Below are 25,830 nucleotides of genomic sequence, written 5' to 3'. Positions count from 1 at the left end.
TGAAAATGGGAGAAAGTTAACCAGTCCTCTGGCACACACAAAGTGTGCTGAGAAGATGTCAGATTATAAATACTGTGGTAGAGTGACCGTGACAAGCAGCTCAGCCTTAGTTTTTGTAAGTACTTTAAGAGTGTGTCTAGCTGCAATTAAAAACCCATGGCTGGCTCATGCCAGATGACTTGGGCTCATGGAGTTCAGGACGCAGAGCAGTTTAATTGACCACGCTCTAGGACCCTGTGTGGTGGGAGGGTCCCAGAGCAGGGGGCTGCAGCAAGAGCCAGAAAGCCTACACCACAATTAAACAGCGCTGCAGCCTGAGCCCTGCAAGCCCAAGTCACAGATGTCTACCTGCAGTGTAGAGGGAGGGAATGGGTGCATCTCTCTTGCAGAGTCTTGTACTTGCAGAGATCAAAAAAAATAGTGTTAGAAAGAAGACAGCCTTTCCATTTCTGTCTGCAACTCAAGTCCTGCACACACTAATTATGGGATAAATTTTTGGGCTACTCACCTGCTAGATTCTTTATCAAAGGTTGATTGCAGTAGTTACAGTTCTACTTTACAAATGTTATTAGGGTCTCTTTTGAACTCTGAAGGATTTCTAACTAGATCAAACTAGCAAAATAAATACAGCTTAGAATTGCTAAAATGAAAGCCCTGCCTTGGAACATTAAGTCAATTTTTACATACTGTACAATAGCAGCCCTAAGAATAAGCAATTTAAGATTAACAGAGATACAAGGGGAGGAGTTGATGTTTATTAAATTCTCAAGCATATGCTACTTACTTCTTCCAGATACACTGCTGGAATATAGGTTCCTTTCATGAATCTACCACACTCTTCTTGTTGCCAGTCATGAACTGCTAGATTTCGATCAACATGAGCCCATGCAATTTTACGGGTGCCAAAAACAACAGACACAATGCTATCTAAAGTCTGAAAATGAGAAAAAAAATTATTCTGCATTTTGAAGATGTAAAACACTAAGTACTAAATATTTGATGTCTTGGGGAAAATACCACTTAACAAGAAATGTATTATATCTACTCTTTGATGAATTATTAAAATGTTTGATTTATGGGAATAAGTTTATTCTGAAAATAAGAGTAGTTTCTTGATAAAATCAAATTAAAAATGTTGCATACCTCCAACCTCTCTCTCTCTATTTCAGGTTTAATAAACCTCATTGCAGGCCTGGTGTCTTGTATTTTTCTCTCTCTTCTATCTCCTTTCTCAGACGGATTGAGGATAAAGTTACACACCTTAACAGTAGTTTTATATTGAAAGAGAGGCACGTTCAATAAACTCTGCAAGTTCTGAAATGGTCCATATTTTTCCCTATGCTTAATTATGCTGACAGATTTTCGTCCTCGTAATAGTTTAATGGTGGAAAGCTCTCTCTCAGATGCTGTGTTGAGCACTTGCAGGATGACAGCTTGTTGTTCAGAAGAGTACAAATTAGAGAGTGCATCTTCTGGTGTCTTGAAGGTTTGATTCGTTGTTGGGGAATTGACACAGTTCTGTTGTACAGCAGATGTTGATTTTTTCTGACACCAGGAATGGTGCAGGGGCTGAAGCTGACATGAACCCAAAGGGACATGAAAGAAATACCTTCCTGAAGAAAAAATGAGTTAAAACAATGTCTTCATTAACTTACCGAACACGTACATCAATACCTCATTGTGAGGTGCCCGTCTCACAAATTTATTTCTGTGCCATACAAAGAAAAAAAAGCATTGGCCAACTTTTTAATTCCTGTTAATTAAAATTGGCTTCAGAAATCTAGCATTTCAAACAGGTTATAGAAAAATTAAGAATTCAAGAAAAGGGCCACCAATCATTTTAAACTTCCTCTGCTATTTGTGTTGATGGGTTTTTTTATTGACATTTATTGCCACCCATTAATGAGCCACTGTTCTATGACCCCACTTAAATCTAGCCCTGGTAAGTAATGACCCAAACCCAGTGGATAGATGTTCAATGACCTGTGAAATGAGTTGATTGTTTCAGTCTGTTTCTTAGGGGATAAGTATCACACTCACAACTGCTACTGGCTGTTCCCCAGATGCTAGCTGCAGCAGATGCTAAGGAGGGAAGGAGCATGGAGACTGAATTACCCTCAGCTACCGAGGTTACTCCTCTGAACCAAGGTTGGCTTGAGGCCCATGGGGGAAGAAGTGTGGTTTGTATTGTTCTGCCTATTGCAGGCAAATGGACCACTTTAGTCCACAGGGCTGTCAAGGTAAATTCATCAAGGAATAGTGAATAAGAGCAGCAGCAGAAGAGCAGTGTTACCCATGGGCCTGGGAGGGCAAATCCCACACCAGTCAGAGGCCTCCTCTACACTATGAGGCTGTCAATAAAGCATTGGAGAGAGGCAGAGGCTTAACTCTGCGTGTTTATTTTAGTGTTGGACCAGGGTAAGTGGGTGGGTCTCAAAAGATCACCAGAAAGTGTTGTTTGCAGTGTAGTTGTAACCTGTGGGTCCCAGGAAATTAGCGGGACATGGTGCGGGAGGCAAGATCTGTTACCGGACCAACTTCTGTGGGTGAAAGAGATGAGCTTCCAGCTACAAGAAAGAAGACCGCTGTGGGGCTCGTGAGCATGTCTCTTTCACCAACCTTGTCGCACCCCAAAACGTGCTCACTGCTATCTGATCAGCCCCTAGGAAGGAATCCAACAGGACTAGTGTGTCAGGCCGGTGCTGGACGCAGGGCAACCAGGCCCAAACAACTTCCAAGCAGCAGGTTTCTGCTGCTACCTACCACCCAGAACCAGATACCCCCAACTTGGCACAAAGGGGGTGGGCCACTCCTTCACAGAGAGACCCTCCCTTGGAATCTCTCCCTCTCGCCCCAGACAAACCGACCCACCCAGAATCTCTCCCTCTACCCCCCCAACAATATCTCACTCTCCCCCCAGACAGACCAACCCCCCCCTCCTGGAATCTCTCCCTCTCCACCCAGACAGATCGACCGACACCCCGCCACGGAATCTCTCCCTCCCCCCCTCCACAGACAGACTGAACCCCCCAGACAGACCAACACGTCCCCCAGACTCTCTCCCTCCCCACAGACAGACTGACCCCCCAAAAAATCTCCCTCTCCCCCCAGACAGACCGACCCCCCCTCCCGGAATCTCTCCCTCTCCCCCCAGACAGACAGACCGACACCCCCCGCGGAATCTCTCCCTCTACCCCCACCAGACAGACAGACCAACACTCCCCCCCCCCCGGAATCTCTCCCTCTCCCCCCCCAGACAGACCAACACGTCCCCCCAGACAGGGTAACCCCCCAAAAAATCTCCCTCTCCCCCCAGACAGACCGACCCCCCCCGGAATCTCTCCCCCCCCCAGACAGACCAACACGTCCCCCCAGACTCTCTCCCTCCCCCCCAGACAGACTGACCCCAAAAAAATCTCCCTCTCCCCCCAGACAGACCGACACCCCCCTCGGAATCTCTCCCTCTACCCCCACCAGACAGACAGACCAACCCTCCTCCCCCCCCCGGAATCTCTCCCTCTACCCCCACCAGACAGATCGACACCTCCCCCCGGAATCTCTCCCTCTCCACTCAGACAGACCGACCGACCCCCTCCCCCCAATCTCTACCTCTCCGGAGGAGGCTCGGGAGCCAGGCGCTGAAACTCATCCTGCCCACCCAGCCAGGCCGCGCTTCACTCCGGGTGGGTCAGGGCAAAGAGGCCCCGGCCCCCCCGGCTGGTAAGAAACGTTCCGGCCTCAGGCGGGGCCGGGCAGAAGAGAGATTGGGCCTGGCTCCCCGCAGTGGCCTTTCCCTGTACTGCCAGCAAACGGGGGGGTGGGGGAGTAGCGCAACATAAGGGAGTGGGGCAATGCCACAACTGCCCTAGCCCCAGGGTGAGAGCCCCAACCCCAGAGCCCCCAACCCCCCTAGGGTCTGATCTGTGTGAGCCACAGCCCCAGAGCTCCCAACCCCCCTAGGGTCTGATCTGTGTGAGCCCCAACCCCAGAGCCCCCAACCCGCCTAGGGTCTGATCTGTGTGAGCCACAGCCCCAGAGCCCCCAACCCGCCTAGGGTCTGATCTGTGTGAGCCCCAACCCCAGAGCCCCCAACCCGCCTAGGGTCTGATCTGTGTGAGCCCCAACCCCAGAGCCCCCAACCCGCCTAGGGTCTGATCTGTGTGAGCCCCAACACCAGAGCCCCCAACCCCCCTAGGGTCTGATCTGTGTGAGCCCCAACCCCAGAGCCCCCAACCCGCCTAGGGTCTGATCTGTGTGAGCCACAGCCCCAGAGCCCCCAACCCGCCTAGGGTCTGATCTGTGTGAGCCCCAACCCCAGAGCCCCCAACCCGCCTAGGGTCTGATCTGTGTGAGCCACAGCCCCAGAGCTCCCAACCCTCCTAGGGTTTGATCTGTGTGAGCCCCAACCCCAGGCCCCCAACCCCCCTAGGGTCTGATCTGTGTGAGCCACAGCCCCAGAGCCCCCAACCCGCCTAGGGTCTGATCTGTGTGAGCCACAGCCCCAGAGCCCCCAACCCGCCTAGGGTCTGATCTGTGTGAGCCCCAACCCCAGAGCCCCCAACCCGCCTAGGGTCTGATCTGTGTGAGCCCCAACCCCAGAGCCCCCAACCCCCCTAGGGTCTGATCTGTGTGAGCCCCAACCCCAGAGCCCCCAACCCGCCTAGGGTCTGATCTGTGTGAGCCACAGCCCCAGAGCCCCCAACCCGCCTAGGGTCTGATCTGTGTGAGCCACAGCCCCAGAGCTCCCAACCCCCCTAGGGTCTGATCTGTGTGAGCCACAGCCCCAGAGCTCCCAACCCTCCTAGGGTTTGATCTGTGTGAGCCCCAACCCCAGGCCCCCAACCCCCCTAGGGTCTGATCTGTGTGAGCCACAGCCCCCAGAGCTCCCAGCCCCCTAGGGTCTGATCTGTGTGAGCCACAGCCCCAGAGCTCCCAGCCCCCCGTAGGGTCTGATCTGTGTGAGCCACAGCCCAGGAGTTCCCAACCCCCCTGAGTCTGATCTGTGTGAGCCACAGCCCCAGAGCTCCCAGCCCCCTAGGGTCTGATCTGTGTGAGCCCCAACCCCAGAGCCTCCAACCCCCCTAGGGTCTGATCTGTGTGAGCCACAGCCCCAGAGCTCCCAACCCCCCTAGGGTCTGATCTGTGTGAGCCACAGCCCCAGAGCTCCCAGCCCCCTAGGGTCTGATCTGTGTGAGCCCCAACCCCAGAGCCTCCAACCCCCCTAGGGTCTGATCTGTGTGAGCCACAGCCCCAGAGCTCCCAGGGTCTGATGCGTGAACTGCAGCCCCCAAAGCTCCCAACCCGCCTAGGCTCCACCTGTGAGGGCCGCCCACAGTACTACCCCAGAGCTCTCCTCTGGCCGGCGGGGGGTGAGTGACGTTCTGCAGTAACCAGGAGAGCAGGATAAAGCAGGACTGGGGGGGGGGGGTCTGTTCTGTTCTCGCCCCCCTCCCCCACCCCGAGAATTCGCCCTGGCGAGCCTTGTCCCGCCACCAGCACAAGGATTTCCCTGCAGTCGCTGGGCTGCGGGGCTCCCTGGGCGCGTCCTGCCGAGGCAGGGGGCAGTTGTGATCTGGGGGGGCCGAGGGCCGGGGTGGGGGGAGGAAGCTCCCTGATGGGCGGTGACCGAGCCTCTCCCACCCGGGCCGGAGCAGGAGTCGCGTTTCCTCATTTCTAGGCTGAAGTGCAGCCGGGCTAGGCTGGAGCCTCGCCCCCGGCAGCCCCGGGGCTGCGGCAGCGTGTGGCCGTCCGCGGGCGGAGCGGCCAGGGGCAGGATGGTGGAGCCGGATTTCAGCAAGACGCTGCTGCTAGAGGTGCTGAGGGCAGCCGGGACAGGGAACGCCCAGTGCGCAGACTGCGGGACAGCCGGTAAGAGGAAACGTCCCTAGGGCGCAATCAGCCGCATGGGCTGCCCCACGGCTACCTCTCCCCGCCGTCTGTCAATCCCTGTCCCTCCCCGGATTGAATCTCCACTCCCCCCAGGACTCCACCTCTCCCTCCCTTGCCCATATGCCCACTCCCTGCTCGGGACTTGTTTCTCCATCCCCTGTACCACTCTCTCAAGCTCTCTCCCCCTCTCCATTATCCAGGACTGCGTCTGCCCTTAGTCACTTCTCATCACTCAGGACCTCCCTGTCCCTCCTTCAACTCTCTACTCCCCACTTCCCCATTGGGACACCCCCCACCCCACTCTCCCTCTTGCTCTCCCAAGCAGCAGCCAAGCCCTGCATTTGATTTGACTGGAGAGTGAGGCCTGGGCTACAATTAAAAATTAGACCCACCTGGCTGCCTTGCTCTGGGCTGGGAAAAATGTCCTGCCCTTAGCGCTGCAGTGAGGTCGCCCGAACCCCCCGTGTAGAGGTGGCTAGGCAAAGCGAAGAATCGCTACATGCAGAGAGGTGAATTTACTACAGCAGAAGAAATACCCCTTCCCTTGATGTAAGAACCAGCTACCCTGCTACAGTGGTACAGCTGGAGCAGCTCTAGTGTAGATGTGCTCCCCCCCCCCCCCCCCCGCTGTGTGACTTGTGCAGCGCGCTGAGCTCCAGTCTGCCTCTTTGTGTGACAACATTATAGAGATCCACCCACACCCCCAGAGCTCCCAGCCCACATAGGGTCTGATCCGTCCTGCCAATCCAAGCCATCCTTGTGTTTCCAGTGATCAGGATCCTGCTGCCACTTAATATCAGAATTGTAGCCATCAGTGCTAGTTAGCTATGTCCTGGACATGGCTAACTTGTACTTTGAGCTTATGCTTAAATAAATTGGTTAGTCTCTAAGGTGCCACAAGTCCTCCTTTTCTTTTTGCGAATACAGACTAACACGGCTGCTACTCTGAAATCTTACTTCACAAAGTTCCTGAAACCCATGCTGAGAATAGCAGGGAACTGCCACGGCTTTTCACTTCTTTTACTGAAAGAATGTGAAAATGAGCAAAGCACACTTCAACAGATGACATTTAAAGGGACAGTGTTCATTTACCTATCTAGTCAATAAAAAAAAAATTATTTAAAGTAGTTTGTGGTTGTACATCTGTCCCTTAGTCCTTTTGCCCCTTCTGTGATTTTACAATCACATTTTCTAATTGTTTTAAATGTTTTCTGTCCGCTAGTGCTGTGTGAAAGAACCACACAGACAACAGGGGCGGTGGACTGAGTATAGAGAGGGACCAATGAAACTGATGATATGCTAAATGCTGTCAAAACACAAAGGGAACACACTTTTTCTCCCCAGTCTCTTTCAATGATAGTAACCATTGGTGTGACTTGGAGCAAAGGTCAGTGAAAACTAATCAGAGAGAGGGTGATTTTTAAGTTGACGGTGTCCCTTTACAGCTTTGGTTTCAGTCCTCACACTGGTGTTGAATAATAATAGTAGTAATAACAATAATAATACTTTGTATTTATGCTTTTCATCCATAGACCTCAAAGTCTTTTCTAAAGATCAGTAAGCATCATAACCCCTATTTTACAGATGGGAAAACTGGTGGACAGAAGCTGAATCCAACATTTGTCTAACTGGTCACTATTCAGTGTTTCAGTTTTGGGGGCCCCCACTAAAGCTCCGATATGGGCCAGATTCACAAAGAAACATAGGCGTGGCAACACTGAGCATCACCACGCCTAACTTTGAGGTGCCTAGAGAATCACTTGTGATCCACAAAGCCTGAGTTCACCGACTAGGCTCCCTAGACAATGAAAGGGGAGAGATAAGTCCATTAGAATCATCATCATGATGTTCCCATTACGCCTCTGGCCTTTAGGGCAGTGACGAAGCTCCTCCACTCCTGTCTGTTTCTGCCAAGTCTTTCAGTGGTTCCCCAGCTGTGCCCCAGGTTTTTCAGCTCGGCTTCCACAGCTCTTCGCCATGTTGTTTTCGGGCAGCCTCATTTTCACTTGCCTTCACATGTCCATTTTATTGCTACTCTGGTGATGGGATTTACAAAAGCCAGGACTCAAGGCGGCTCCCTGCCTAAACTAGCCAATGGGAGAGGCCAAGGTGAGGCATATGTCCTAATCCTCACTCCTCTCAGGGAGCTTGATGTAAGTCTGGACTGGAGGGAGGCACCTTCCTCTGCATGAGAGTCTCAGCTGCAAATCCTCTCTTGGGGTTAGGCACCTATGTTGCTTTTGGAGGGGGCCAGAAGGTCCCTCAGTACTTTTAGCCCCAAGGCTGGGGTACTCACCTTGGATGTGGGAGAGCCCCCAGCTCAAACCCCCCTCAGCCTGAGAGGAGAAGGGATTTGATACCTCTCAGGTGAGTGCCTAACCATTGGGCTAGGGATATTCGGATGTGAGGCTCCCTCAGTTGGTCCTGTTGAAACTGCTCCACTGTGGATAAATAGTGAAAGGATCATGGGGCCAGACAAAGAGAGAGAGAAAGCAAATATGTGCGAGGCTGACTCTGTACCCTTGGTGGTTGGAACACTCACCAGGGAGACTCAGGGTCCGGTCCAGTCCCCCGGCTCTGATGACTCTTTAAAATTATCCACAGCAGAACAGCTTCAGCAGTACACATTGAGGGAGCCTCACATCAGAATATCCCATAGTCTGGTGACAAGGGCCCTGCCCTAAGAAGTAGTAGATCCCTGTTCAAATGCTTTCTCCCTCAGGTCAAGGGGGACTTGAACCAGGGCTCTCCCATATCCGGGTGAGTGGCCTAACCACTGGGCTAAACATTATGAGGAAGTTCTGCCTCCTCTGTCATATTGTGTAAGCTTACCGATCCACTAGGCAAGCTCTGAGCCTGTTTACCACCTTGGGCTCCACAGGTGAGCTAAGCAAATCAACACCTATCATCCCTGGTTCATGAATTGCTCTGGGGCTTAGGTGTCTGGCTGCCTCATGTGCGGCTGCAGGGCATGTGTGCAGAGGCAGAAACGTAGGCGCTTGGGAATTTTACTGCAAAATGTAGGTCCCGAGTGAGTATAGGTACCTACAGGGTTTAGCAGCACTGTGTGAAACCCAGTGGGGCCTGATTCTGGGATTTAGATGCTTAAAGTGGCAGTTAGACACCTAATTCCTATTGTGTTTCTAGCCCTAAGTGCCTAAATCAATTCTGGAAATTGGACTTAGGCTCCTAAGTCACTTAGGAGCTTTTGACAATTGTACCCCAAAGGCTTAATTTCCAGTGGTGCAGAGCACCCACAACCTTGTGCAATTGGCATTACATTGACACCAGTGGTCAAACAGGAGTCTCAGGTGCTGAACCAATAATGAGCCCAGGTTCTACTCTGCCATTGCCCTGCCCATATGTACAGGTTTCCTCTCTAGCTTATCATCCACATTTATTTTTAAAACAGATGTTTGATTGCAAAGCTGCAGAATAACGGGCCATTTTCCCTGCTAGTGTAAGCAGGTGCCATTTCATTGACTGCAGTGGAGTGAGCTCCACACACTCCAGGGTTGGATTTGATGCAGATTCTGATGTGGTTTTGATTAGAAGATGTACCCCGCATACGGTTGTCCTCTTCTCAGTGTTTTGCTACATGCTGTATTGTATATTGCACTATTGCCTTCTTTCAATTTGTGTTTAGATCCTGAGTGGGCCTCTTACAAGCTTGGAATATTCATTTGTTTGAATTGCTCTGGGATTCATCGCAACCTTCCTGAAATCACCAGGGTCAAATCCATCCACCTTGACTTCTGGGAGAATGATCTAGTAGAGGTACAGATGGAGAAAGCAAGAATTCATGTCCACTCTGCTGTATTTCAGCACATCCTTTTCTGTCCCATGTTCCAAAATAGCCTGCTCAGATTAACAAAAACCACAGGGAGCCAAATTAATCCCTGCTGGTAACTCTGAGGTGCCTCTGGCCCACAAGTCAAATCAAAGCACACTAATAGGTGTTGTGTCTCTAAAGTATTATGATGTATTATTTATACAGCCCCATAAGTGCACATTGTGTTTTATAAGCACACGGTGGTTTTCACGTATATAGTGTCTTCTACCTGAGCATCCCAATGCCCTTTTCAAACATTAATTCAGCCTCCCAACTCCCTGTGAAGAGGTGTATGTATTATTATCCCCAGGGAGGAGAGTACAAATGGCTAGAGACAAACACATACTGGTGTGGGGAGGCTGGCAAAATGCACAATCTGAGCAGAGCACAATGCTACATTTGATCCTAGTTTCATTCCATGTTCACGTCACAGTATAGATTTTTCTGGTTGCCAGTCAGCTAACTGAAACGTCTTTTGTTTTGCAGTTTATGAAGACGCATGGGAATCTCTGTGCCAAGGCTAAATATGAGGCAAAAGTCCCTCCTTTCTATTACATCCCCCATTCCAAGGACTGCCTGTAAGCTGCTATCTTATTCAGTGCTGCAAACCTTTACAAGTCAGTAACTGCTGCTTCCCCCCATAAATGTGTCTTCACTAACAATTCCCAATAGCATGTTGGGTAATCTGAATGCATGTCAGGTCATGCAGGGAAAGGACCATGTATCTTGACCATCAGGGCTGCAGTGGAAAGGACCATGTATCTTGCCCATACCTTGTATGTTGTTAAGTGACTTATGTTTTTATCTTCTTCTTTCCTATAGCATATGAGCTGTGAATTCAGTTTGAGGACTGTAGTTGTAAACTTTTTTTCTCTGAGAGGTGGTTTAATGGCTTAAACATTGGGATTTCTGGTGTCTAGGAGCCTAAGAACCACAGGTTCAATCCCCATTAGTGGCAATTTGTACCTTGAAGGTTGTTAAACTGGTACAGTCGTTCCATGCGTTTATATGGAGGAGATTTAATAGAGATGGGAAGCAGTCCTGGAGTTTGGATGTTAAAACAAAGGTTATAGGTTTCGGGGATACCAGTTTGGCTCTCATAATAGAGAGAGGCCTGGGCTGTGAATTCTAGACCTGGTGCTAAAGCTCAGGAAGCTTGGAAGGTTGGATCCCATCTTTAGGATTAGGCCTGTTCTAAATATTATTGATTAACTCATCAACTTTGTAAAAGCATGACTAAGTTTGCTTGTGCACGCCATTGGCTTGGGACCCAATTCTGCTCCAGTAGAATCACTGGGGCTCAGATCCTCAAAGATTTTTAAATGCCTAATGTCCATTGAAATCAATGGGAGTTAGGTGCCTAAATACCTTTGGGGATCTGGGTCTGAGAGTTTTGGCATTGACTTCAGTGTAGCAGGAGCAGGTCGTTGATTAGCAGAGTCGGAACTCCTGGGTTCTGTCACTGGCTCTGATATTAATCTTGGCTAGGCAATTAGGGACTTGACCTGGTTCTCAGGCCATGTTCTGAATGAGCAGGAGGTCAGCACTAAGATGTCACCTGAGGTTTTAAGAAGATTCAACGGCTGAAATAGAAGGTTAAAGGAATTAAAGTAGGAAAGAGAGGGTTAAATGAGAGGTTTGTTGGAATCTGCTCTATAGTCTCCCCCTCATTCTCAGGCCTGTCTGTGCTGTAGAATTATAGGAGTTCCCCTGCTTTCCCCAATCTCCCTCCTTGGCTTCACTCCTAATCCCAGCCCTGTGTTCCCGCATAACAGGAGTTCCCCTAGATAATACTTAGTCCTGCCATGAATGCAGGGGACTGGACTAGATGACCTCTTAGGGTCCCTTCCAAGTCCTACGATTTTATGATTCTTTCCTCTACCCCCTCGCTCTGCTCCACTTCCTATTTCAAGCCTGCCTTGTTCCATGAATTCCCCCAGTTTAAGGATTGGTCCCAAACTGGGGAGCTGGTTTTCCCAGTGATAGGGTCGATCAGAGAAAATTCCACACTCTACCTTAATTTCATTTTCTAGGCTTGGCTGCCTGTGATTTGGCTCCAGCGTGTCCTGGAGCATTTTCCAGCTCTAAGGCCCAGATGTTTTCAACAATTCACAGTGACTTATTGTTGTTATTATTATTTGTGTCGCAGTAGTACCTAGAGGTCAAGGCCCCACTGTGCTAAGTACTATACACACATGTAACAGGATAGTCCTTGCCCCGAAGAGCTTGTAATCTAAGGATAAGAGCCTCTTCTGCCGCGAATCAGCGGAGCGATGTCAATTTACACCACCTTCAAGTCAAGCCCGAAGATTCGTAGCACAATGCATTGCTTACAACCAAGTGAGCCCCAGCATCCAAGATGGGAACAAATCATCCAGCTTTAGGTTGCACGGTGCAGGCAGGGAATCTGCAAATTTCTCTGCGTTGAACCCTACCAGGAACAGTGGTTTCTGACTCCCCAAACTCCATTTTGCAGCATCTCTCTGGTGTATCCAAGAGCTAGGAAAGCTGGGCTAGTTCTTCGGGTGGTTTTCATTTCCTCCTGTTTGCCGTTTACATTTCCTCCTCCCTACAAAAACACACGTTAATTACTCTGCCCTTTAGGGAACAAGATTCTTCTTGCAGCTTGCATGGAAACTGCAGCCAGAGAAATAACATGAGCGTGATTTTAGTTCTGCTGCCAGCAAATAGCCATTCCTACCGGCCTATGTTACCTGAGCAAACAGTTACTAAATGTTTCCCAGTTATATTTTCTCTTTGGCCTCAATTGCTCTCCTTGGAGTCAGGGGAATTAGAGTGAATTTGCACCACTCAGAAGCTGTCTATTTCTATGTCTCAGGTAGCACTGGTTGGCCTCATTCTGTACGTCGCTGGAAAGGGCTGTGGAATGTCAGTGAAAGGGAACAGAGGCAGATCTAACTAATCCGTATTTCCTCTCTTCAGGGTTTTAAAAGAACAATGGATCAGAGCTAAATACGAGCGGGAAGAGTTTGTTGCCACCAGTGTCTGCCATGAAACAGGTTCCTCAGGTGATTGTCTGTGGAGGGTTTTTAGTCTGGTGAGGCCAAAGTCCCAAGAACTGCAATCCTGTGTGTGTCAGCCTGATGCCGAGGGTGAGCTGGAGCGACTTTGTTTTCAGTCAGCTGCGAAACCCTCGTCCTGTTTGATCTGTCTGAGTGGCCAGCCAAAAGCCTCTCACCTGAGAGGCCCAGTTTCTGAGGATGGGCATCAGAATAAGAAATCCCACATGGGGACACTCAGATTGGCCTTTAGGCAAGTAAAACGGGCATTTTCTCACTTCAAGTCCAACGTGAGCACCCAGATGCCTGGTTTAGGGAAGCAGCAGGGGCGGTTGTTGGAGTGGTGGGGTTGGGAGACCTGGGTTCTATTCCCAGCTCTCCAGCTGACTCTGTGACCTTGGTCAAGTCATTGCAGGGTATGTCTACACTTCAGTGAAACACCCATGGCTGGCCTGTCTCAGCTGACTTGGGCTTGTGGGGCTTGGGCTGCAGGACTGTAAAACTGCAATGTAGACAGTTGGGCTGGAACCCGAGCTCTGGGAGAAGGGGCCCAGAGCGCAGGCTCCAGCATGAGCCCCAGTGTCTATACCTCAATTTTACAGCCCCACAGCCTGAGTCATTTGACAGAGGCCAGCCGTGGGTGTTTAACTGCAGTCTAGACATTCCCTTCGGGCCTGATCTTAGTTACCCTCTCAGCAGAAATACAGAGCAGCACCACGAGGGTTAGAAGGAAGCACACTCCCCACTTTCTGTCGTTTGGAGAAACTCCAGTCCCGATCTTTGCTCTACCCGGGAGATTGTGAACTGTAACAGAGAACAGTAGGAGAGCCACAGCCTGTGCTTCCCCGTGAGGCTCCCAAAGGCTTTCCAAACAGTCAGTCATTCTCCCCATCGCTCTGTGAGGCATCCAGATTTCCCATTGTACAGCAGGCATAGCGTGAGTACATGAACTGACTTAGATCCTGCAAAAGAAGTAACAGGAGTAAGATCTAGGAGTCCGAACTTCCAAGTCCTTGCTCTAACCACTCCATTCCAGTGTCTAGTATTCCTCGTATAGAAAGGGGCCTTTCAGTCTGGGGAGGGCCAAGGGGAGGCTGTGAAGAGAGAACGTTCAAGTGATGGAAGAAGGTCATCCGTGTTAGTTAGATGGCAGGAGTGCCCAAAAGGTGCTAGGCTCAGGAATTCTCACCGACCTCCAGGAGGTTCACCCCCTCCCAGGAGCCATCCAGTGCTTCTCAGGATTGGGTCCCAGGTGTCAGGCTGAATGGAAGATGGTTGCCCTCCACTGCTCCATAGTTCCAAGGCGAAATGAGCACCTAGAAAGCCACTTAGACAAACTGCCCGGCTCGAGTGCTGCCTTGGCTCTAGCACTGAGGTGCCCTTGCTCTTGTTAGCGTCTGCAGGCAGCCGTGAAGGATTTCTGTGGAAGCGGGGGCGGGACAGCAGGCAGTTCCTGAAGAGGCGGTTCCTCTTGTCAGCAACAGAAGGCGTGCTGAAGTACTACACCAAAGAGGTGAGTGCCCAGTCCGACCAGTGCACCATCACTGTCCCCGTAGGCACAACCGCTGGACGTTTTGCTGCTTCCTAGACTTTGCTGCCAGGCCCAACCCTGCATTTGGAGGGGGGTGGGGATCCTGTGCCAGGTAACATCTGTGATGTCTGATTCAGCTCCCGTCCTACCTGGGAGCACCTGGTCCTTCTCCCCACCTCCTCTGGCCCCCCGGCAGCCTCATCCCCGTCTCTTTGGTGAACCATGGAAAAGGGACTTGGGCAGTTGAGCAGGAAGAGGAAGAAGGGTTCTGCTGTCAGGAGGCACCTCTGGTTTTACCAGCAGAGTTCTCTCGATGCACATGCATAGGACCCTGCACTCCACCTCATTCCTCCCACATCACACGTCTCTACCATCTATGGCAACCTCTAATTTATGGTTCTCCAGACAATCAGACTGGAGAGACTGGAGTTGCACAGCATCATTTCTCAAGAAAAAAGTCATTCTCTAGAGCAAAATGTGGTTTATACGTGACGCAGGTAATCAAGGCATCAGGCTTCTTCAGTTAGTGCAGGGTGGTCAGTTCAGTGCCCTTGCCAGCTTCAGACATTGCAGGAAGCTGGTCTGCAGCTCCCTAGGGGCCTATTGGTCATTTGTCTCCATAGTTCTTGATTAGCCTCCATAAAGTCACTGCTGACCCGGTGACATTTTCCATTCCACAGTCTAAAGGTCCAAAAGCTGTGATCAGCGTAAAGGATCTGAACGCAATGTTCCAGACGGAGAAAATCAGAAACCCTCATGGGCTGCAGATCACATACAGCAAAGAAGGTCAGACAAGGAACCTCTTTGTCTTTCATGAAAGTGGAAAGGTAAACACCACATTGATTTTGTAATTAATAAGGTAGACTCTTGAACCTTGGGTCTGTAACATGGAAAATGTCTCTGCATCTCTCTCTTTCAATCTCATCTGAAATCACAAAAGATTTGCAGACTATAGTTGCAGAATTGCTACAAGTACCCGTTGCTGTCTGTCTCCTGCTGCTCTGCAAGGCCTAGGGTTGCCAGGTGTCTCGTTTTCGACCAGAATGCCCAGTTGAAAAGGGACCCTGGTGGCTCCAGTCAGCACTGCTGACTGGGCTGTTAAAAGTCTGCTCAGCAGTGTTGCAGGTCTATAGCAGGTTAGTCCCTACCTGTCCTGGCACTGTACTGTGCCCCAGAAGCACCCAGCAGGTCCGGCTCCACGCGCTGCCCTCGCCCCCAGCACCAGCTCCACATTCTCATTGGCTAGGAACCGCAGACAATGGGAGCTGCGTGCGGGGGGGGGTGTGCCTGCAGGTGAGAGCAGTGCATGGAGCCTCCTGGCCCCCCACCTAGGAGCCAGACCTGCTGGCCACTTCTGGGCCGCAGTGCGGTGCCAGGACAGGTAGGGAGCCTGCCTTAGCCCTGCTGCACCACTGACCAGGAGCCTCCAGAGGCAAGCCTGTGCCCCAACCCTGAGCCCCAACTCCCTGCCCCAGCCCTGAGGCCCCCCCAAACCAGAGCCCCCTCCTGCATCCTAAACCCCTCATTCCCAGCCCCAGCCCAAAGCCCACACCCCCAGCCCAGAGCCCATCCCCCCTCCCACATCCCAACTCCCTGCTGCAGCCGAGAGCCACCCCCCTGAGCACCTCATTTCTGGCCCCAACCCAGAGCCTGCACCCCCAGTTAGAGCCCTCCCTCCCTCCCCCACCCCAACCCCCTCCCCGAGCCCAGTGAAAGTGAGTGAGGGTGGGGGAATGTCATGAGTGGGGGGCAGGGTCTTGGGGAAGAGGCAGGGGCAGGGCCTCAGGGAAGGGGTGGGGCCAGGGTGTTCGGTTTTGTGCGATCAGAAAGTTGGCAACCCTAGTAAGGACCTGGCCCTGCAAAGACTTACACATGCTTACTTCATGTGCTGTCATTAGTCTCAATGGGTCTACTTACTGTCCCAAAAGTTAATCACATGCATGAGTCTTCACAGGATTGGGACCTAACTTTGTATAATTGACTTATACAATTCTGCAGTTATATTCAAGGAAGCGTTGTGATGGTCTCTATTTTATACAGTGTTTTTCATGAGTATCGTCATGTTTTGCATTTTAATTCTCTCCAAAACAACTCTCAGACTTAGATCAAATCTATAGAGGTTTTTCTGATTTTCTCAGAAGCATGGTTGTTCCCCAAGCCAGTGCCCTTAAGCCATGTACTCACATCCAAGACAAATCCAAATTCAGAAGGTTTTAAGCAAGTGCTCATTGAATCAATTAAAAATTATTCCCACAGTCTCTGTGAGTTAGATTCTGATCAGTATCCCAATAGGAATATTCCCATTATACCTAGAATCTTCTTGAAAGGGCATTTTCTAAATTATTCTTGATGTTTGATGTTTTATTAATATCTGGGATGTCTTGGAAACACATAAAGAACAAGCCACAACACCTGATCCCAGTACAGGTGTTGCTGTAACAGTGACTAAAATAGCATTGTTCTCAAATTTATTATGAACACCTGCCTGGGATGGTCTAGATAATACTTAATCCTGCCTCAGTGCAGGGACTAGACTAGATGATTTATCAAGGTCCCTTCCAGTCCTGTGTTCCTATGGTTCTATGATTATGCATAATGATAATTAATATACCTTATATTTGTAATATGTTAATGTCATTCATTCATCCCAAAAGTGAACCACAGGCAACGTGTGCTACTACCCATTAATGGCAGTCCATGCTTGTTGCATAGCTTGTTTTTTCTAGGAAATGTTGTCTAATGGTTAAAGAACTGGAAGGCAGGACTCCTGGGTTCTCTTCTCAGCTCTGCCACTGAGTCACTATGTGACCTTGGGCGAGTCACTGTCTCTGCACCTCAGTTTCCCCAAGGCGCTGCTGGAAGAAACAATAAATGTTTGCAAAGAACCTGCAGATCCTTTGGGTGACAGGTGTTCTAGAGAGGCAGCAGCATTATCCCACCACATTATTCCTGTCATTACATCTGTATTTGCCGTCTCCCCTAGGAAATTGTTGACTGGTTCAATGCCATTCGGGCAGCGCGTTTCCATTACCTTAGAACCACCTTCCCCACCGCTCCTGAGGCCGAGGTGAGAACTGAAGGTGCTTTAAGTGTGGAAAAGCATCATCTTCCTTTCTGTGCTTGTGCCCTCTTCAATAAGAGCATGGCATTGGGAATTCCTCCTGCATTCATGTTCCCTTCTTGCAGCCTGGGAGGGACCACAACTATGGGCTTTAATAGAGACTCATATGGCACCTAATTTCCAGCCTGCATCAGCCTGGCCACCAAACTTCTGCCTGCAAGATCTGCATGTGGAAGCAGTGTCATGTGGGAAGCTGGCCCTGATGCACGCAGACTGAGTACTTAGATATCGAAGTACCTGATGGGTATGGGGAAAAATTCCTCTGTGTGGGAACTGTAACTTTTGTGTATAAACAACTGCAGCCCAAACACATACAGAGGCCATTTTGGAGAGTGTGGTTCTGTAATGCTGATTTAGACAAGACCTACTGGGAGACCATACATCTGTTTTCTCCATGGCTCTGTACGTTCTGAGGATCTTTCAACCTGAACTGCTGGGGATCCTCTTTTTTGGGATTCATTTACTAGAAATATATTTCAGTCAAATAAAGAGAGGAAGTCAGGTTTAATGGCAAGCACAAGGGACTGGAAGCCAGGACTTCTGGGTTCTCTTCTTAGCTGCTTACTCAGCTGAGCCAGTTCATCTCTCCATGCCCCAATTTACCCATCTAGTAATAATGAACAACCTGAGGGGGAGGGGTCTTGTGAAGCATCATTCAGTGATTTCTTTAAAGGAACCTTCAGACACTGTGTAAGTGCAAAATATCATCCTTTCTCCAAGTGACCAGACGTTTCTTTCTAAGCTTCTCTAGCCCATAATGGAGAATTAATGGCTTGACCGAGAATTTTTGTTTCTCTATTAGCCATTTTCTTTCTGTCCATGTGCTGTGACCCTCACGTTATATTTGTCAGTCACTTACAGTCTGACTTTCCATGCATCCCATCAGGCCCTCTCATCCTCCCTCTCCAGTGCTGCCACTGGCTAGTTACTCTCAATCTTCTGGCACCTAGGCTAGACTCCATTAACCCCCTTCATACTCCTGTTGATGCAAGCACAGGTCCTTTCCTAGTGGAGTATTCCATGGTCAGCGGTACACAGAGGTGTAATATTGAATGTTACTCCCGTAAGCGGAAAGACACCCTGTGGAGTCTGCTAATCAATTGGGCAGCTTCTAGGTTATTTCTGCATTTTAGTTGAGGTGTTTCTCCTTCCCATTGACATGACAGAGTTTGTCTCTCTGCGTGTGTGTGTATTTCTTCTGTCTCCAACATGCTATTCACTTTGATCAAGCATAGGTAGGGTTAGCTTCTCCATTTTCAGTATAACCAGACAACAGCTCATTTAGTACCACTTAGCAGGTAAGTTTTGGTAGGGAGTGTTCAGGACAGCATAGAAGTGGGGAACATGCTGTATACATACAGTATACAAAGGTAGATCAAGCGTGGGAGCTAAAATATGGTCTCCATTTAAAATGTGACCCTTAACAGAACGAACATATGTTCCTTCCTTTTATTAAGTAGACAGACAGATAAGCAAGCAAAACCCTGCTGGTTATTTGCTTTGACAAATTAGAAGAGAACGCTGGTGTGACTGAGCTGGTAACCAATGTCTCTTGTGTTCTTCTAGCTCATACCCAAGATTACAAGGAATTATTTCAAAGAAGGCTATATGGAGAAAACAGGGCCAAAGGTAGTTCCACTTGAATTTCATACCTGGTTAAGCACCATGTAAATGCTTGGCACTAGCCAAACATGACTCTTCCCCTGAAGTAGTATGTTTGCTAATACTGCCATGATTATGATGAAGCAGTTTGCTAGGAGTCATGTTTAAGTGAGCCCCAGTTAAATGGAATAGACCAAAGGTGGCCAGACTGTGGCTCGTGAGGCACATGCAGCTCTTTTACCATTAAAATGCGGCTCGCGGAGTCCCCCACCCCTATCCCATTCTTCACCTACCAGACTGGAGGGGAGGGGGGGAAGCTCAGGACCTCTGCCTGCAGAAGGGTGGTGCAGTAGGAGCTTCTGTCCAGCAAGGAAGGGGCTCTCAGGGCTTCTGCCCAGCAGGGGTGTGTGTGTGTGTGTGTGTGTGTGTGTGTGTGTGTGTGTGTGTGTGTGTGTGTGTGTGTGTGTGTGTGTGTGTGTGCGCGTGTGTCTTGGGGCTTCGGGCCTGCGGGGTGCACCTGCCAGGGCTCGGGGCTTTAGCCCCGCTGCAGCTGAAGCCCTGAGCCCTGGCAGGTGCCTGACGTCCCAACCCCTGGCTCCCAGCAGGTGTGCCCCAGCTCTCAAACTTCTGAAGATTGTCATATGTGGCTCAGAGGGTCAGTAAGTTTGGCCACCCCTGGCATAGACTGCATTTCAGTTTATACAGTGTTTTGGGATCCTGTTTTATTTCTGTATGAAGATAACTTTGAGGGTTTCTTCTACGGTGTGGCAAACTAAAAGTGTGATGGAATAATTGGGGGCAGTATTTCTGGAATTGCAAAGTTATATTATTTAGCACAAGGAGGTGGCTGTATCATGATCTTCTTTGTTAACTGCAGGTCTGTATCACCATGTAATACCCAGTATAGCAGAAGTATTACAACGCGGATCAGCCTAATGCAATCCTCTGCCCTCATCTGTTCTCCTCTTGTATGTAGGCCCTTTGTCCTAGCCCACCAGTTCAGTAAGTGAAATGGGGGAATTCAGTTTTCTTTGCTGGCATCACGATCGGTGTCAGATTGGAAACCAAGGGGAGAAGGCTCTGTTGCTTCTCTGACATTCCCTAGCTCCCCACACACACTCAAGCTCCATCCTGAGTCCGTGCTACTGCTTAAAGGATCAGCAGTGAAGCACATAATGCTGGTCTGAAAGTAGCGTTTGTTAGGCTACTTCAGGGTAAACAGGTGTTTCAGTGTGTCTGCCTGCAGGTAGCACCATGGCACCTGACCTTTGGAAGGTTCCCAACCAGGAGGACTACAGACACTTGTTTTTTTTAATGAAAGTCTAAATTCTGCAGAAGCTGCAGCAAGCCCCAGAGAAGGGCCTGCCTAGCTCAGCACAGAGGAACGAGTGGCTCAGTTCCATTTCTGCCTCACGCTGAAGATTACACCTCGGTAAAGAATGTGCACAAGTCACTCGTGTTAACATCAAGGGAGAAGGGAAGTGAGGCTCTGGGCACAATGGTGAACCACAGAACTGCGTTACACTGAGGAACTGAAACTGAGCCAATGGGCAGCGTTAGCAGGATACCAGAAGCCTGCCAGGAGTGGCAGAACCCCTGTTCCTGGGAGCCAGATCATTAAAGAGCTGCTTCTCTCTCTGTAGCACAAGGAGGCCTTTAAGAAGCGCTGGTTCAGCCTGGACTCTCAGGAGAGGAACCTGTTCTACTTTAAAGACCCGCTGGTAAGAGGAGCACTCATTCTGTAAGTGGAGCCCCTTTGCAGAGGGAAGGTAGGGGGCTGGGGGTTCTGTGCCACCCACCCTCCAGGAACAGCACAAGCTCAGCACCCATTTGGGCCCCGTAGTGAATGGCTGGATTTTCAAGAGAGCTGTGCATGTCAGGAGCGGATCACTTGGAGATGAGTGGCCTTGAGCTCTTTTGAAAGTTTGGCTGTCCCTGGGTAGCAGCTGTCTAGGGTACTTAGGGTAAGATGAACAATAAGGCAGAGCCTGGAATAGACCCCAGTGCTGTGTTTTAAACACAGGACGTCCTCCCTGTGGTCTTGGTATTACCAAGCCTGCCCCTGCCAGCTCCAAAATCTGCAGTTCCCGAGTTCCCTATTTTGAGAATGCTTTTGAGTTTTTAAATCTCAGGGATTTTCCCTGACCCCTGGGTCCACCTACTCTGTGTCCAGGGCAGTTTCCCCTCCATATGGAACCTATTGCTTCTGCCTTTCAGATGACAGCACGGTACTACCCCTGAGAGCAGTGAACCCCTGTAATACGATCCATGATTGTCCTGCTTTCTCCTACCTAGGATGCCTTTGAACTGGGCCGAGTTTTTATTGGAAGCAAAGAGCAGGGATATGAGGTCCAGGCTGACTTGCCCAGAGGAGTCACAGGGAAGAGGTGGAAAGCTGGGCTCACCATAGTCACGCCACACAGGAAGTTTGTGTTTGTGTGTGAAAATGACAGGGAGCAGAAGGAGTGGACAGCGGCTTTGAATGAAGTCATCTCCCAGCCTCTGACAGCCTAGGACTAGTGGTGAGTTCCAGAAAACTGGACTTTCTGCGTCTGGTTCATCACTGCTCTGTGGTCTCTTTATGGCAGCTAGGCTGGCGGTAGGCCCCCTCAGGGAATATGCCTGGCGGTAGGGCTGCTTTGCCCAAGTGCAGCAGCCATGGGCAGAGAAGAGTGTGGGTGGGACTGGGCATGGCCAAGAGGGACCCCCAAGTGGGGTCCCTGCAGTTACTTAGGGCAGCTCTAGACTGACCTGGGGGTTGCACTGGCCCCCAGATCTCCTGAATAGAGGGGAGACAAGCCGCTTCTGCGCTGGCATCTGACACAGCCTAGGGATCAGTCTGCCCCCTGTCGCTTCATGACCAGTGGGACAATGTCAGCTTAAAAATCATGGCCAAACAAGAGATTTACTTAGGAGCATTTCTATGGCTGTCCTCACCAGAGCCTCTGGGAGCTTCACAGACACTATTGAACCTGATCCTCTGGTGCTGGCCAGTGTTCCTGTTTCTTGGAAGCTCGGTGATGCTTCGGTCTGATGACTCACATCACCATAACTCTCAAGCTGCAGAGAGGATTGGTGTGTATGTGGGGGGGAGTTGTAGCCAGCCTGGTCAGCTGGGCTCGGCACTCAGAGCCTCCTGGCTGCAGGCAGGAAATGTTCCAAAGGAGGCACCAACTATAAGAGGGCTTCACAGGCATGGCTGAAAATAGCTCACAAAACTGACAGATAGAATCAGCAGGGGAATGAACATGAGGAGGGTCAAAGGCCCGGAGCCAAAGGAGAATGTGGGGGGAAAGCCACATACCCTGAATGTAACTGTCAAGTTGGAGGGAGGTTACCAGTGGAGTTCCTCAAGGATCAGTTTTGGGACCAATCTTATTTAATCTTTTTATTACTGACCTGGGCACAAAAAGTGGGAGTGTGCTAATAAAGTTTGCAGATGATACAAAGCTGGGAGGTATTGCTAATTTAGAGAAGGACAGGGATACCCTACAGGAGGATCTGGATGACCTTGTAAACTGGAGTAATAGGAATAGGATGAAATTTAATAGTGAGAAGTGTAAGGTCATGCATTTAGGGATTAATAACAAGAATTTTAGTTATAAGCTAGGGACGCATCAACTAGAAGTAACGGAGGAAGAAAAGGACCTTGGAGTATTGGTTGATCATAGGATGACTATGAGCTGCCAATGTGATATGGCTGTGAAAAAAGCTAATGTCGTCTTGGGATGCATCAGGAGAGGTATTTCCAGTAGGGATAAGGAGGTTTTAGTACCGTTATATAAGGCACTGGTGAGACCTCACCTGGAATACTGTGTGCAGTTCTGGTCTCCCATGTTTAAGAAGGATGAATTCAAACTGGAACAGGTACAGAGAAGGGCTACTAGGATGATCTGAGGAATGGAAAACTTGTCTTATGAAAGGAGACTCAGGGAGCTTGGCTTGTTTAGCCTAACTAAAAGAAGGTTGAGGGGAGATATGATTGCTCTCTATAAATATATCAGAGGGATAAATACCAGAGAGGGAGAGGAATTATTTAAACTCAGTACCAATGTGGACACAAGAACAAATGGATATAAACTGGCCACTAGGAAATTTAGATTAGAAATTAGACGAAGGTTTCTAACCATCAGAGGAGTGAAGTTTTGGAATAGCCTTCCGAGGGAAGTAGTGGGGGCAAAAGATCTATCTTGCTTTAAGATTAAACTCGATAATTTTATGGAGGAGATGGTATGATGGGATAACATGGTTTTGGTAATTAAATATTCATGGTAAATAGGCCCAATGGCCTGTGATGGGTTTTTAGATGGGGTAAGATCCAAGTTACCCGGGAAAGAATTTTCTGTAGTATCTGGCTGATGAATCTTGCCCATATGCTCAGGGTTTAGCTGATCGCCATATTTGGGGTCGGGAAGGAATTTTCCTCCAGGGCAGATTGGAAGGCCCTGGAGGTTTTTTGCCTTCCTCTGTAGCATGGGGCACGGGTCACTTGCTGGAGGATTCTCTGCTCCTTGAGGTCTTCAAACTACAATTTGAGGACTTCAATAGCACAGATATAGGTGTGAGGTCTTTTTTAGGAGTGGTGGGTGAAATTCTGTGGCCTGCATTGTGCAGGAGGTCAGACTAGATGATCATAATGGTCCCTTCTGGCCTAAATATCTATGAATCTATGAATCTATGAAACTGAATGCAGAATCAAGACAGATCCTAAATCCCAAGTGCTTGCTGTGCAGTCTCAGGGCCCAGTCTTTCTGACTAGCCAAGCTCTGCTCAGTACAGTATCTGGGGTGGGGAGGAAGAAGCAAGGCAAAGGTTTGTGGTTTCCGCTCTGCAGTTCCTGAGCTCTGAGGCTGGCCAGGGATTGTTCTACATTACACTTGGCTCCCCATGGCCCCAACAGGCCATTTTGGTAGTCAGGAAGAGCTGGAGCACAGAGGCCCTCTAACCATGTCCCCTTTTGCTCGGGGAGAGAGTGAAGGAGTGAAAGGAAGTGAGGGAGCTGACCTGCAGGAGACTTGAAGCTTGGAGCAGGCTTGCTGAAGGGGCCAACCAGAGACACCTGGTGCAGGAAAGGAACCTCAAGCTGCTGCTTCCTTGCAAGAGAGCTGAAGCAGGCCTGGGTGGGGAAGGGAAGAGACTGGACCGACCCGACTGACTTACTCACACTGAGAAGCTGCAAGGGTGTTAGCTGGGGCAGGGCAACTGCAAGCTGATAAGAGAGGCTATGTGAAGGAATCTTTTTTGCTCACCCAGGCTGTGGGACCATGCCCTGGGACAGATTTTTGGGACTCGGTGAGTGACTGGGGAATTTCCCAGTTCCCTTCCCCCAAAAAGGAGCCCAAACAGGCTGTGTGTTGAAAAGACAAACTTTCATTAAAGCTTCTTGGACTCTTATTAAAGGAAACCACCTCCCCCAGATCCTTCTGGGAGGGGAGGGGATGGGGTGGAGAGGAGACAGGTCACCCCTCCCTCATGTTCCTACATCCAACCATGCCTCCTTCACTGGGGGCTTTGAGGGGCAGTGGCATAGAACCAGCTACACTGCCCGGTGGTCCCCCAGGCCAGGGGAATCCTCAACTGGGCTATTAAGCTGGCTTTGTAGCAAAGGGTCTGGCTCTCAGCATCACGCACACCTGGTCATTATTAGTTCTGGGTGCCATTAATTGTCTGTGTCTTGTTCATATTTCGGCAGAGGCCACTCTCGGGCTGCGCTGACCACCAGACCAGATGACTTGGGCACACGGGTTGAGGTGGGAAGATAAACTCAGAGACATTTTACCTGCTGACAACTGTTTTTGCCTTTGTCTTCTGTCCCGGAAAGAGGGGAGCAAGGGATTGCATTTCCAAGGCTCATTCCAGTCCAGCCTACAAGGGCCATGGTGTTTGGTGGGATGTGGCCACCTTAGCAGTAGGAAGCAGACCAAGATAACCACACTCAGTTCATGGGACTATTAAACGTTATGTTCAAAGAGCCTTTTGGCTGCTGCTGACATGGACTGCACTGGAGACAGCGACCAGGAGAAGAGAGTGCTGCATCCCGGTGTTAAGGCCTACAGGGGGATTTTCAAAAGGGCTTAGCACTGCCCTAACTCTGTTCCCACTGAAATCAGTGTGTCATGACCCACGGGTCTCAAACACGGGCCCACAAGGTTCATGGAAGCTGCCACGTTCCAGCCCACCACCCAGCAGCCAGCTGGCAGCAAGTTACCTGAGACCCATGAACCTCAGCTCCAGTGTAAGGCTCCGCTCTTGAAGTCCAAATGGCAGAGTCCCAGGGCAACTGATCATCCCGCTGGCCCTACTGAAGCCAGCAGCAGGAACAGGAAGCTGTCTGAACTGGGGCTGTTCTGGACTGTTCGCCTGTGCTCCCCTGGCTTGATCTTCTGGCATCTGCCTCACGGTTCCTGACGTCCAGTTTGTCTCCTGCCTCTGATCCCCTGATATCCTGACCCAGCCTGACTCTGGTTCCTGACTTGTGGTTTGCTTCTGACCTCGTGCTATCCCGACTCCTGTCTCAAGCCTGTGGATTTGGCTCTATTAGGTCTGTCTAACCCGGCTGTGACATAGTGGGAGTTTTACCATTGACTCCAGTAGGAGCGGCATTATGCCAATGCTGAGCACCCAGCCTACGAGCAAATCCTAAGAGGGGACATGCAGCCCTAACTCTTGTTGGCTTCAGCAGGTTCTCGGAACCTCCCAGGATACGTCCCATGGGTTAGAATGAAAGGACTGCCCCCTTTTGTTATAAGTGGGTCCAAGGCCCTGTGTTGGGTTGTACGTTTTGGTGACAAAATCCCCAAATTCTGGAAAAATAAAAGACAGTTTTGACCTCCTC

General features: G+C 50.0%; 2 protein-coding genes across 8 annotated transcripts in view; one reads left to right on the top strand and one right to left on the bottom strand.

Annotated features, from left to right (window-relative positions):
• TEFM (transcription elongation factor, mitochondrial) overlaps positions 1–3,766 on the bottom strand; it is a 10,579-nt gene extending 6,813 nt beyond the window's left edge. Inside the window, exons 1-3 of one of the 2 annotated variants that reach the window (XM_073310591.2) lie at positions 3,610–3,766; positions 1,144–1,613; positions 785–934 (exon numbers count right to left, since the gene is read on the bottom strand). In XM_073310591.2, coding sequence (XP_073166692.1) covers positions 785–934; positions 1,144–1,613; positions 3,610–3,649 — 660 coding nt within the window. In that variant the 5' untranslated portion in view covers positions 3,650–3,766. Of the gene's footprint in view, positions 1–784; positions 935–1,143; positions 1,614–1,983; positions 2,428–3,609 lie in introns of those variants that run through there. The other variant, XM_073310590.2, reaches the window with a different exon arrangement.
• Positions 3,538–25,830, top strand: ADAP2 (ArfGAP with dual PH domains 2). Of its 6 annotated transcripts, XM_073310582.2 has the most exons (12): positions 3,538–3,720; positions 5,678–5,868; positions 9,536–9,666; positions 10,208–10,299; positions 12,665–12,834; positions 14,136–14,254; positions 14,953–15,099; positions 17,256–17,339; positions 18,960–19,022; positions 20,639–20,716; positions 21,291–21,517; positions 24,688–25,830. In XM_073310582.2, exons 2-11 carry the CDS (start codon positions 5,775–5,777, stop codon positions 21,507–21,509), a joined length of 1,197 nt encoding a protein of 398 aa, XP_073166683.1. In that variant the 5' UTR covers positions 3,538–3,720; positions 5,678–5,774; the 3' UTR covers positions 21,510–21,517; positions 24,688–25,830. The 6 variants fall into 6 exon arrangements, with proteins under 6 accessions (XP_073166683.1, XP_073166687.1, XP_073166684.1 ...); XM_073310583.2 differs by lacking the exon at positions 3,538–3,720 and having other exon boundaries at positions 5,584–5,868; positions 12,665–12,750; XM_073310586.2 differs by lacking the exons at positions 3,538–3,720; positions 21,291–21,517 and having other exon boundaries at positions 5,582–5,868.

This window comes from Lepidochelys kempii, chromosome 14 (assembly GCF_965140285.1).
Source record: "Lepidochelys kempii isolate rLepKem1 chromosome 14, rLepKem1.hap1, whole genome shotgun sequence".
NCBI classification, from domain to species: Eukaryota; Metazoa; Chordata; order Testudines; family Cheloniidae; genus Lepidochelys; species Lepidochelys kempii.
This window is presented reverse-complemented; position numbering and strand designations above follow the sequence as displayed.